Here is a 13207-nt window from a genome sequence, read left to right on the forward strand (position 1 = left end):
CTCTGTTAGTAAGCACAGGATAAGTATTTTTGGATAAATGAGTGAATTATTTCCAGGTAGTGCTAAGGCTGACCATGCAGCATTTATCACGGTGTCAGTAGAATTGTGAGATTTAATCCAATAGTGATTGGTCATTTAAGGGAAGACATTTATGGAAAAGGCAGAGAGATGGGATTTTGTCAGACAGGAAGGATTAAAGGGAATTGGATAAGGCATATTTCAAATAGGGCTTTTTAAATATTGGTTATAGGATAGACCATAAAATCTGCATTGAAGAAGAAGGAAATTAAGACAAGAACTTGGTAGATAGATAAGTAGAAAAATAATAACCCAGTGTGAAAATTTGACAAATTGAGGGCCTAGACTGGAAGGATAGTAGGATGAGGTCAAAGGGTAGAATGTTAGACTGTATTATTACAGATGTAGATAGAGGTGGTTTTAATGAGGTCAGAAATGGTGGCTCATGCCTATAATCCCAGCATTTTGAGAAGCCATGGCAGACAGGTCACTTGAGGTCAGGAGTTCAAGACCAGCCTGGCCAACATGGTGAAACCTTTTGTCTACAAAAAAAAAAAAACAAAAACAAAAAAAAAACCGCCGGGCGTCGTGGCATGTGCCTTTAATCCCAGCTATTCAAGAGGCTAAGGCAGAGGAGAATCGCTTGAACCTGGTAGGCAGAGGTTGCAGTGAGCCAAAAACATGCCACTGCACACCAGCCCGGGCACCTGAGCAAGACTCTGCCTCCAAAAAAAGAGGTGTTTCTGATGATAACTTTTAGATGTTTCTGATGATAGCTTCTGGGTGTGGCAGTAACTGAACTGGAATGGAGGTAAAGGACCCTAAGATGGAATGACAGAGCAATAAGGCCAGGTTATTGGCAAGTCTATCCACATGGATGTTTGGGTCCTCCATGGATTCCCTACATCCACAAGTTCTTTGCTCTGGACTTTATCCCAATTTTGTGCTTCTTAAGGCCTTCACAGAATCTGAATTATTTCTGCAATCCTAAGCTTCAGACACTGCAGGGTCAGTGGCATAAGCATGGATAGGAAAAGAGAAGGATGGTGAGGGAGCTATAGCGGATATCTGTTTTGTTTTACTCTCTTTTGTTTTCTTGTGTTTTTATTTTGATGTTAAGCATTCACAATTTTTCTGGAAAACGTACCTCAAGTGACCTCTAGAAAACTCACCTCATTTACTAGTCCCAGTTTGTGTATGTGGAGTTGCCTTCTCTTCAGAGCCCTAATATTTTAAGAGTGCATATGTGCACGCTCTTAGAAATACGGAGCATTCTGTAAAGATTCATAGTAAGCCCCCAAATATCTGTAAACCTCATGCGTAGTCCAGGACTAACCTCTGGACCATGAGCTGCAGGTGTTTTAGACAATATTATATTCCACAAAGCCCATGAAGATCATAGGTGACACCTCCACCTTGCAGGTACACTGTATACACTAAGGGAAGATCTTGCATGCTGCCATCAACATGGCTAGAAGAAAGGCACAAAGATCACCTTCTCTAAAGAGAGGGATGCCATGTTAACAACAGCCCTGCAGATACTGTTTAAGTACTTAAAGAACAGCCCCATGTACACTTCTGCCAAAATGGCATCTGTCAGCGCTGCAGCACCCTGGCAAAAATCAAGGGGGTGGTGCCTAGATCTAGATTGAGAAAGGGTCCTGATATGAGCATGAAGGGCATAAACCTTTTTCCACCAGCTTAGTCATCCTTTCCTAGCTTCACTTTTTTCTTACTTTCTCATTCATTCTAAGGCATCTTTGCCCTACCCTTAGCTTTATTTTACCCCAGGAGGTAGGTGGTTGCCTGGTCAACATTCCTGCCACAGACAGCTAGGTGATCTTTTTGCTCCGTAAAAATGCCATCAATCCAGGCAGCATGGAGAAATACACAGGGAGGGGAACTACTTCCCCAACTGACTTATTAGTAGAAAGACCTCAACGTTGAGGTCAAAATATGCTTCCCTAAATCATCAGGATGCCCTGCTTTTCAAATTCTTAAGCAACATTCACAGTGTTCCTGACACTCTACCCCAACCAGCAATACCCCAAACACTCCCAACAACTTATATGATCCTGTGGTCAGTGACAACTTTTTTAAAATAGAGATTAAACCACTATTTCTGAAAAATGTACCTGTACTTCACCCTCTCTTCAGATACAGAAGGCCTGCCTTCCTTACTGCTCTAAAGGAGATGAAGCAGTGAATGGGGAGGAAGGTGCAGGCTGCCATACAGTATCAGTAAGTCTCAAGCAAAGAGGTAGAAAAGAGCTCATCTCCTCAGACTTCATCAGGGAGAGAAGGGGCTTTTGGAGGCACATGATACTCTTTCCTCCACAAGAGCTCCAGGGGATTGGGCAGATTTTAAAACTCACACTAGGGAGTCAGTAAGAGCTGAGATAACTACTACGTTTCCCTAACCATAAGCTTCGGTTACCCAAAACCTATTCCCCGCAACACAGTACACAAAAAAGACATCCTTCTTATTAGTACATTTATTAGGGAGAATCAAGATTCTCAACAAGGAATGAATTATTTTGTGGGGGGAAATTTTCCTCCCTGGAAATGCTTCAGAAGCATTTTCTGTCTAGTTAGTAAAGGCACATCACTGAACACAGTGCTTTTAGCACTGATCAGGACGGCTGGACACACCAGGCTGACCTGATGCCGGCAAGTGGGATTTGAATGTGGCACAGGCTTCCTTGTGGGGCACAGATTGGGGATGCCTTTGACACAATATCTTCCCCTTAAATGCCTCAACTTTCTCGGGCTGTCTGTTCTTGTCTGTGATCTCTCTAATCCTTGTAGGATAATTCTGGCCAACAAAGACAGCTTGTTGGCTGCAAGATTTGGTACATGTCACTTTGCAGGAGGGAGCGGTGTAGTTGCAGGGATAGCCCAGGACAGGCTCTGCTCTGACCTGCACTTCTGGGTTGTGCTGAGCTTTCCCAGGCTCCACTGGGAAGGAAACAGGCTCTTGGGGACAGGTGACATCTATCCCACGCTTATGCCCCAGCTTTTCCTCCAGGGAATCCCTAGTGTCTTTCCTAATTTTCTGACCTTCAGTAGTCCCAATAAAGGCAGCTCTTCTTGTAACTCGACCTCTATTCTGCACAGATGATGACAGGGAGCTACCCTTTGCCCGAGAAATTTCTTGTTGTTCATACGCTATGCTGGGTTTATTAAACCGCTGCAAAAAGGTCTTCATCCATTTTCTGAAAAGGTTTTCAGGAGGAGCCTGTGTTTTCAAGGTTGGGGAAGATTTGCTCCCAAGCACCTCCCCTGATGTCTTGTTATGAATAGTGTAGCTCTTTCTCCTGAGTTGGGATGTCTCCAACCCTGCATCCCCCCCACCAAGCTCTCCTCCTTTGGGTCTCATAGGGCTCACTCTCTTTGTAGCTGGTGGGAAATTCTTAACTTGACACTTCTGTAAGACATGGGTAGGGACCCTGGGCTCCTGCTGCTGTGCCACACGGATCCCTCTGTCCTCCAAGTGGACATGCAGCACCTGGGAAGTTCCCATATCCCCACTCGAGATGCCCTGGGGATGAGTCAGTAAGTCCTTGGAACTCAAATTCTCTAAGGCAATAGATGTGTCAGTGAAATGGCTCTGAGGTTGGCTATCCTCCCTCTGGACCAACTTTAACTGACTCAGCATCTGATTTTTAAGATATGATGATTTAGGATCTTGGAGAACGGACACTCTTGGTGGGAAAATTTCAGTTTCATGAGATGTGCTTGTTTTCACATTTGTCACTGAGCAGCTTCCTGACTTGCTGGATGTCAAGTTGTTCCTAGTTTGTGATTGAAGAGCACAGGTCTCCTCTTCCTTGAACATCTCCTTCGACCCACTGGTGACAGGAAAGGTCTTTCTACTGCCCTGAAGCCTGTTAACATTACTGGCACTCTCTCTCTTATCCCTTGACTCATGGCCAACTCCAGCTTGCATTATGGGCAGCTCTGCGCTGGATCTACTGGCCGGTACAGTCTGTTTCTGACTGACCTCATCTATGATGCTGTGTGCGGGGGGCAGAAAAGTCTGTCCGCCATCCTCAGTTGTTGGGACACTTTCTGTAAGATCATTGTCAGTATCAGCGAATTCTCTTTTCAGGGTCTCATGCTTTTCTTGATCAACAGGTGAGGTGACCAGTTGAGGATGACCCAGGGTGGAGAATGAGCTTGTGGTTTCTAACTTTTCTCCTTGAAAATCTGTAGTGACTCTTCTAAGGGGCATGGAGGCCCTATATTTGGAATCTGTCTCTATAAGGTCATGATCAGTATCAGAAAATTGCCTTCCCAGAGTGTCTGATTTTTCTTTGCCAACAGGTGAGGTGACAGGATGAGGACAATCAAGGACAGGGACTGAGCTTGTTGTTCCCAACTTTCCTCCTTGGAAAGTGCTTTGTCTATTAGACTTAGAGACCCCATCTTTGGAATCTCCCCGAGAAATAAAGCTGGCTGAGAAGGGAAGGTCGAAATGGGAAAAGGAATTGGAAAGGTCCTCTTTCAATTTGAAGATTTCTATGGATTCACGGACCTTGTGGGGAAGGCCCCACAGCATTCTCATGTGGAAAGATTTAATATGGGCTTCCAACATCTTTTGTTTGTTGGAACCAAGGAAAGAAATCTCCTGGGAAGTATCAATGCCGTGGTCCTCACTCACCAATGCTGCCATATTTCGATGTTTTATTTGGCTGTGGGATTCCTCAGCAAGAGACATTGTCTGCTTGACTGAATGCCATGAACTATGCACAGTCCCAGGCATTCGACCCTCATTGATTTCCTCAAATTTCTTGCTCAAATGTACTGTCAGGGCATTTTCAAGTTGTTTCTGACCTAGGCGCTCCCCTGAATGATTCCCTGACAGATGCATCATATGAGTGTCCAGGTCTCTCTCAGAGTCAGACCTCAGATCCTCATCTGAAGTTGTCTCTGGATCTTGCAACAGATGATTTTTTGGACCAGTTTCCTGGCTGCATCCCTGATAATTTCCCACATTCTCCAGTGAAAGTATATTTGAGCTCCTCTCATGCAAGGTTCTAGGGATGATTGATCCAAACTTCTTTAGAACATTGAGGCTCTGACCCGCAACTGAAGAGCAATGTAAGGGTCCATGAATGCTTTCTGACACAGATAGCTCTGAAATTTTGCTCTGAGGATGTGGCAATGACAGAGACTCATGGATTCTACGAGGCAGGCCCCATCTGCGCTGGATGAGCCTCTTTCGAATGTGTTGCTCTAGTTTCTTCCTTACCTCAGAGCTCAGTGGAAAATCTCCAGGAATTATAGAGATGGGAACATGGACCTTGAAGGACTTTCTGACCAATGCAAGATTGGGAGCTGGAGGACAAAAGTCTTCCTGGGATTTTTTAACCACAGAGGGTAAACCCCACACACTTTCCTGCACTTTCTGCAACACGTTACACTCCAAAAGATTAATTTCAGATGGCGTAAGAGACTGTGCCTCATTCTGGGGTCTATGAAAACACACTCCACAGATCCTAATCCAGAACAGAGGACTAGGGAGTAGGGCTGGGAGTGGAGATTGATGTTGAGCCTGGGACTGGACCTGAGTGAGATGTGGGGACTGACCTCGGGGCAGGGTTTGAGGCAAGGGTAGAGCTTGGGTACTAGGCAAGGACAGAGGTTGGGGAGGGGGAAGTACTTGGGATTCCTGGGATATAGATGTATTTGTAATGCCATTGAAGAATACAAACATGGAGGAACAGCCACATTTGACAAGAACAGTAGGGTGAAGAGACTCGCTGTGCAGAGATGGGAGACCCCAGAAGAGCTGCACATATTTTTGTTCTAAATGGTCTTCAAAGCACTCAGAGTATGGGGGCTGCTGATGGATGTGCTGCCCCTCTAGTTTGCCTTTACTGGCCCCAAAAGGAAAGGATTCTGCCAAGTCATGCTTATCAGCAATTGAGGCTAACATTTTCCGTGAAGAATTTAGTTGGTAGTTTTGTCTAAGTTGTGTTGGGAAAGATCCTGGTTTCTTTCCATTTTCTTTCCACATCAGGAAATCACACCTTTTTTTGACTTGTCTCTCCAGGAGTGCCAGAATGTCATGGCTGACAAAAGAGATGTTAACAGGCTGTATGACATTGGCCACAGAGTGCCCCCCTAAAGAGGCCTCAGAAGAATGAAGGGTAAGAAGCTCCTCCATGAAATCAGATGGCACAAAATTGGAGGAAAAAGAGTCCTTGGCATGAGGCTGCCACCAGGAGAATTCTGAAGATGCAGGGCATGAATGGTCAATGCCTTTGATTGTTGGGGCATAGGTAGATGTCCCACCAGAGCCACCTAGAGATAACATCTCTGCAAAAGGCTTCAAAATGGTGAGTCTTGATTTCGACTGAGTCACAGAGCAGTCTTCCAGTGGTAAAGCAGCTGAGATTGGTGGTTTGTGATGATGAGCACATGAATCAGTGGGATTCATGGCCTGGGAAATATCTTGGCATTGGGTGGAGTCAAGTGAAAAGATGGTGTTCAGACAGAAACTGGCCTCAGGTTGGAGACTGGGCTCCGCTCTCTGAATGTGATGTGGTGGCAGAAGGGGAAAGGGAAGCTGTAGGGGTGAGGAATGGTCTACGGGGAACTTGGAATCCAGGGGAGAAACAGGCTGTGGTGGCAGATGGTTCCTCAGTGATGAGGGTGAAAACAAGTCAGCTAAGGAGGTGATGAAGTCAGATGAGAGAATTAACTGGGGTGGAGAGAGCTTGGGCCGAGGGGACAATATTAGGTCTTCTGTAGGGGTTGCTGAGGGGGCAGAAGACAAAGTGAACGATGACTCAGTCACAGAATCTGCAGAATCCAAAGGGGACACAGAGGGAGCAGCATCTTTCAGGGACTCCCAAGACAGCAGTCGCTGGATATCAGCAGTTGCTCTGTTACACACCTGACAGACAGGGTCTGGGCATAACAGTCGACGAAAGCGGGTGGTATCATGATGCTGGCCCAGGGGACTGCAGGAAACAGGAGGTCCAAAGCTGCAGCCAGGACCAGAACAAGGAAAGGAGGGTCTGTTAGCCTGGCAGGGGTGGGGCCCCCTGAAGCCTGCTGCCCACATCACATTGCCCCCCACCCATGACCTCACCATATATGAGGTCATATGACCTCACTATAGCCTCTCCCCAAAGCATTCATTCACATACCCGTTCCTATGGCTACCCACTCCCAAAACTACAGCAGGCTACAAGGAATCCCTGAAATGAACAGAACATACTAAAGAAAAAGGAGGGGGTGGGAACAGAACCCAAGGGGAAAGATTAATCACCTTTTCAGAATAGAAAGCAGCTTCCTTTCCTCTTCCACTTCTCTCTGGAAACATTTCCGGTCTGGGAAACCAGAAGAGTATGTTATATGCAATGAATGTAGAGGCACAGGGATCATACAGAAGTCACTCTGTGGAAGACCCTTGGGATATTAAACTCTGATAGCCCCAAGAATCAGTAGAAAATAGTCCCTGATAATAGAGTAATTGATAATAGTCATTGATAATATTCACAAGTTCACATGTGTATGTGGAATCATTAGTAAACTTCTTTCACATACATTACCCCATATGATACTCAAAACAACCACGTGAAACACAGACATCAGTGGTTACCTCCAAGAGGAATCCGAGCATCGAGGAAGTCAACATACTTATGCAAACTTGTGAGACAGAAGCTCTGACTCCAAGTCAACCAGTAGTCCTTCCTCGGTATCTCAGTTGGCCACAAATTGGGCAACACCCATTACTCAGGTCCATCACTCCATCATGCCCATGAATGGGCAGAACAGGGCCTATAAGCAGTGTCTCAGGTCTGATTGCTTTCCCATGAGCCTGTCTTCTGAGGGCTCTGTTTTCTAAGACTGTATCTAGTAACTGACATTCTAGGAATTCATTGGACTGAGTCCTCATGAAAGACACAGAAAGGGTCACCCTTGAAGCTCAGATAGAGCAGGCTGACATTACCTTTAAATGTCCCACCTTTCCTTCTCCTCCTGGCTCTGCCCTGATGCTGAGAACAAAAGAAAGATAATGACAGACTGGGACACACTTCTCTCACACTCTATGAAGTTCATTCATTCATTCATTCATTCATTCATTATACAAGAATGATATGACTCTTTAATTAATAGAAATACGTTCCTGTTGTCAATTTTTAACGGAGATAAAATATTTCCCATTTTCCCTTCTCCAAAAAATCCTCAAAGAGGATTTCTTCTGTGAGAGCCACACTTGATGTGTTGAGTTAGAAGTCCTCATCCAGGGCACAGACTCAGAGTCCAACAGTCACATCTGTGCTGCCTCACAGGACAAGTGTCCCAGAGACAGAGCTCTGGCTCCAGCCTCTGCTCAGAGACTCTCAACATTACTTCCCTGGTCAGCCCAACATGAAGGAAGGCTTTGTTGAATGACAGGTGACATGGGAATGTGACTCATGATCAAATTTCAGCAGAGACTGTTCTCCTTCAGAGAACCCACACTCTCTAAATAATCCCATCTGGGACCACAGAATTACTGTGTTTGGGATTTTATCCTGGAACTCCACCACAGCCAGATAGGTAGTCTGTGAGCTACAGATGGAAACCTTAGTCCTCCTGAACCCCTACGTCTGAACCTCTTCCATAGAAGAGTGAAGCTCTATCCTCTCTTCAGACTTCCCATGTAAGACATGTCTCTGAACCAACCAGACTTATTTAGAAATGTGGGAATAGGATTGGGAAACAACAACAGGGCATCTCTCTTGGGTGTTCACCCACAGTTCCTTACCTTTTGGATGTCATTATTTTTTTCGGTGGCTGACGAATACAGGGTCAATACCACGTAGAACAAGTACAGTATAAACAATCCCAACCCACTCAAGCAGATGAAGTTGGGGTCAATATCCAAGTAATGTGAGTCCGGGCTCAGCCCTGTCTCAGTATAGCTGTTCAGAAAACAGAGGATATTCTCCATGGTCTGAATAGCTCGGCTGCCTGAAGCAACTGAGCACTGAGGGTGCCCAGGCTTAACTATAAACCCAGGCCTGCATCACAGAGCTTGGAAGAGTCACAGAGGGTTTCTGAGGGTGGAGGGAGCAACAAAAGGAGGGTGTGTCCACAGCCCCAACCCCACCAGCAGAGCCGACTCTCCTGGGCTCTCTGGGTCCCTTTGCCCTATCCTGCCACTCCATTTCCCAAGTCCATCCTTTTTCATGTCATATATTTATCTTAGTGGAATTTTCAGTTTGTTCCAACAGTAAACCAGGCATTACCCAAGTCCCGCTTTACTGTCTGGAGCCTTTAACTTGAACCCCACCAACTACACTGCCTTGAAAGCCTGAAATACTGCCTGGAATATTTGTTGTACCCAGGCATTGCCACTCTCAGAATCACATATGTCCTCAAATCCGTCTTATCTACAGAATGTTTTTGCCTTACATAAACGCAGATATAAAAAAGTTCCTTTCCATTTACTTCATTTTTTAAATGATGAACATTACATTTTTTGTTTTGAAGTCAGGCTTTACTATTTCCAATCAGAGGAACTGACACAAATTATTATAACTAATGTTACTGAGGAAAAGAAGCTCACTGTCCAATTTGGGTTTTTCAGAAAAGAAGGTTTTTATTGTAAATAAACCAACAATAAGACAGGAGTCCAGCTCAAATCCGTCCCCTGTGCTGGCTTTCATGCAGTCATTTTATTAGAAGAGGTTTAGGGAGTGGCCTCTGGACTTCATAGTTGGTTGGTGGAAGGAAAGGGGAGGTTTGAAAGTCCTTGGCATGCACAGTTTTGTTTAACACTGCCTCATGTATCACATGTGCACATTCATGGGGAGTTGGTTGAAACGTGGCAGAAATTTGTGCTGTGACATCAGCCAGCTTGTTCTGTGCAAACTCCAGTTGGCCTTAATAGCTTTTATCCACTTTAGCCAGTTTTTAAATCTCAGAAGCAGGGAGAGTTCTGGCATTTTAGTAAGTTATTGTTGTTGCTGTTTTTTAATCGGCTATCCTGTAAACTGATTAATTTCATTAGTCATTGGTTTCTTCAACTCTCTGGGGCATGGTTTCACTAATAATGCATTATTTAACATCTACAAAATGAAAATAAGTGTACAATAAATGTATATAATTAAAACTTCAAGGGATCTTGGGGTTAATTTACAGAACTTACTTTTCTGAAGTTAGTGAAGTTAAAACTGTTCAAGCATTTTTGGAACGTACTCTCTACATAAACACACATATACATCGACCTAAAAGGAAGAAGTTGAGGCAAATTACTATAAGTAGAGAGTTCATTTGGGTCAAGCTTGAGGACTGCAACCTGGGAACACGGATGCAAGTCAGCCTAAATATACACTCCAATTAGCAGTAGTTACAAGTGGGTTTTTTAAGTCAAAAAAAGAAGTCAAGGAGTGAGCTGATACAAAGCTGTTATCAGGAATTCTCATTGGTTTACAGAAGCAACACTGATTGGTGATTGGCTATACATCATTAAACTACAGGGTGTAGGTTATAGTGTCAGGTGTGGCATTGCTGGGTTACTATATAGCTCCATGTGGCAATAGCAAGCAGTTTCAAGAGATGAATGCATAGCTCAAGGAGGAAATAGGGCTGTGATTTCTGTCTCATTTTAATGTCTCTCCAGGCCTGACAACTTAAAAGGACTCACATTTCTCAGATAAAAGTTATTTTCTTTACAAACACACCCACACACCCATCCTGTGACAAATCAAGTAGTATTTTCAAATCCAGACTTGATTATTTCCTCCGTTTATTTCAATCTCTTATTTGTCATTTTGACCCCACATTTTCTAAGTCTACCTCAAATACAGACAGTCCCAACCCTCTATATCAATTTGGTAGCAAGTATGCAACTCCCTTAAACCAGGGATTAGTTACAGTGCCCTAAGCTATTGTGATCTAAAAGACCAAAATAGATGCCCCTTTATCAACTAAGACAGACCCTAAGGTTAAGGAAACAAAGTTACCTCTGGGTCAAGGGTTCAGGGCCTGGATGGCATGGCAAATTTCCTAACTTTCTATAACTAAACTCCCTCTAACCAAATGAGCTATCAGCTCTGATCGGACAGAGGACCAGCCTTACAAACATTCTTTTCTGATAAGCTACTAATATTAGAGATTGCCAGTATCTGCCAGCTATAGAGGCTGCACACAAACCACTTTTGTAGTTCACCTTATGATGTAAAGGGTCAAATTCTACCTCATTTTAGTGCTAAACCCCCATTCCAAAGTCAACGTGGGATGTACGTTACATATGTTTACTCATTATGGTGTACTGGGTACCCACATAAGTATGTATAGCTTCTCCCCCAAACTTGTTGAATATGTATGAATATGAATATACAATCCAACCTGTCCTTCCCCTATTCCAATAGAGAGCACCTTCAGTCCACACTGGATGCTCTCCCTTACTGGCTTGCAAACTGGTAAGAGCAACGAGGCTCTGCTTTCTACTATTAAGTCATCCTGTTGGTATTTCGGATGATACTACTGATGCCATCAGTCCTTTGGTAGCAGAGTGGGACTTAGTTGTGCCAAAGCCTTAGAGCAGAATGGAGTCTTAGGCAACCTCACCTGATTACACTGTGGGCCGTGTAAATGTGATCTTTTCCTGAGTGCCTTGGCATCCAAAAATACTTGAGAACATCTGCTCTATATTCTATATAATCACCTCTGCAAATGTCCAAATACCAACTGCTTGTCCTACTTTATTCGGGCGACTCTTGTCAGGTTTAAATAATCCCAGTATCCCCCACCCCTGACCCATCTTCCTACACATTCTTTTCTAAACTCTTCATCATGACAGCTGTCCTCTAAACTGTCTTTTAATTTCTTATGTCTTTCTTAAACTATTATTAAAGCAAAATAAGTATGGCTTGAGAAGGACTCCATACTTCTATATTTGAGTCCTTGGTGATGAACTGTAACCTAGCTTAATAGTCCAATAAATTGAAAACCTAACTCAATAGTATGCACCTGTAACAACAGCTGAGCATTGGCCAATCCCAGCGGCCATATTTCAACCACTCATAGACTGCTGAATGTTCAAACTGTGTTCAAATAAGGCAAATGCCAAGCTTTAAACAATCTCACTCTTTCTGCACCTCACTTCTGATTCCTATACGTCACTTTACCTTTTCTGTCTATAAATTTGTTCTAACCACGAGGCACCGCTGCGATTCTGGGGGCCGCCCAATTCACAAATCGTTCATTGCTCAAACTCCTTAAATTTGTCTAAAGTTTCTTTTAACACTATAAAGCTCTTTATTTGACACCAATGGGCCATCACTGTTCATCGATCTCTTTTGAAGGGATAAGACAGCCTCCAAGCCAGGCCAGGTCTCTTTTCAATTATGCAGAAGCAGGTAACTGCCTTGAGGATAAAATCTCCCAAGAGATGCCCTTTCCTCTTCTCTTTAATATGCAGCCTCAGCCAAGTTTTCATCTAATAAATATTTACTGCTGGAAACTAGGAGACACAAGCATCTGTAAGCCACAGGCTCCACCCTTGACCTCCTCGTGCAGTTGGAGCAATTAGTTCTATGCAGCTCAAGAGGTATACAAATGCAGAGGACAGAGGTTCCCCCGCCTCCAGCATTTACAATCGCCAAGCGATCTCTGGAACAGAGATACTGTGGGTCATAACTCCTCAGACACATCATGCTCTTTAGCAAAAAATTCCTGCACGTGCACCCTCTCCAATTTCCTGATATGGATTAATGATTCTTTGAGGAGATGGTCAAAGAACAGCTTCTCTCTTTTAAAATGTCATTCATTGGCTAGAAATCTTTACAAACATATGTGTGCTACAGTTAAAACCTACCGGAAGTTTCAGTAAAATGGCTTTTCCCCAAAAGCTAATAAGATTCCTTTTCTGAACCTGGCAGAAGCTCCTTCAAAATTTAAAGGAACAAGAGACTAGAGATATATTTATTTTCTTTTTTTTTTTTTGTACTACCAACAGTAAATTCCATTGACATTGAGTGGCAGTGCTTCACACCACTTATCTTTTCTGCACTAGCACCAACTATAAATAATAGATTTGTCTACTTTATAAAGAATTCTACGTCCAGCCATCTCAGTGCACTTTCACAACTTATGAGGTTAGCAGGTCAGGTATTATACCTATTCTTTTTTATTATTATTATTTGTTTTTATTGTAACAGGCACTTTGATCTTATTCTGA

At 43.7% G+C, this 13207-nt stretch overlaps 1 protein-coding gene across 1 annotated transcript; it reads right to left on the bottom strand.

Moving 5' to 3' along the window:
* Positions 1-2498: 2498 nt before the first annotated feature.
* LOC103219651 (spermatogenesis-associated protein 31D4-like) lies at positions 2499-9002 on the bottom strand. Its single transcript, XM_073022167.1, has 4 exons — positions 8786-9002; positions 7985-8030; positions 7301-7361; positions 2499-7013 (listed from the first exon to the last, which is right to left on the bottom strand). The coding sequence occupies exons 1-4, from the start codon at positions 8969-8971 to the stop codon at positions 2642-2644; spliced, it is 4665 nt and encodes a 1554-aa protein (XP_072878268.1). The 5' UTR covers positions 8972-9002; the 3' UTR covers positions 2499-2641.
* Positions 9003-13207: the final 4205 nt, after the last annotated feature.

Source organism: Chlorocebus sabaeus, chromosome 12 (assembly GCF_047675955.1).
Source record: "Chlorocebus sabaeus isolate Y175 chromosome 12, mChlSab1.0.hap1, whole genome shotgun sequence".
In the NCBI taxonomy this organism is placed as follows: Eukaryota; Metazoa; Chordata; class Mammalia; order Primates; family Cercopithecidae; genus Chlorocebus; species Chlorocebus sabaeus.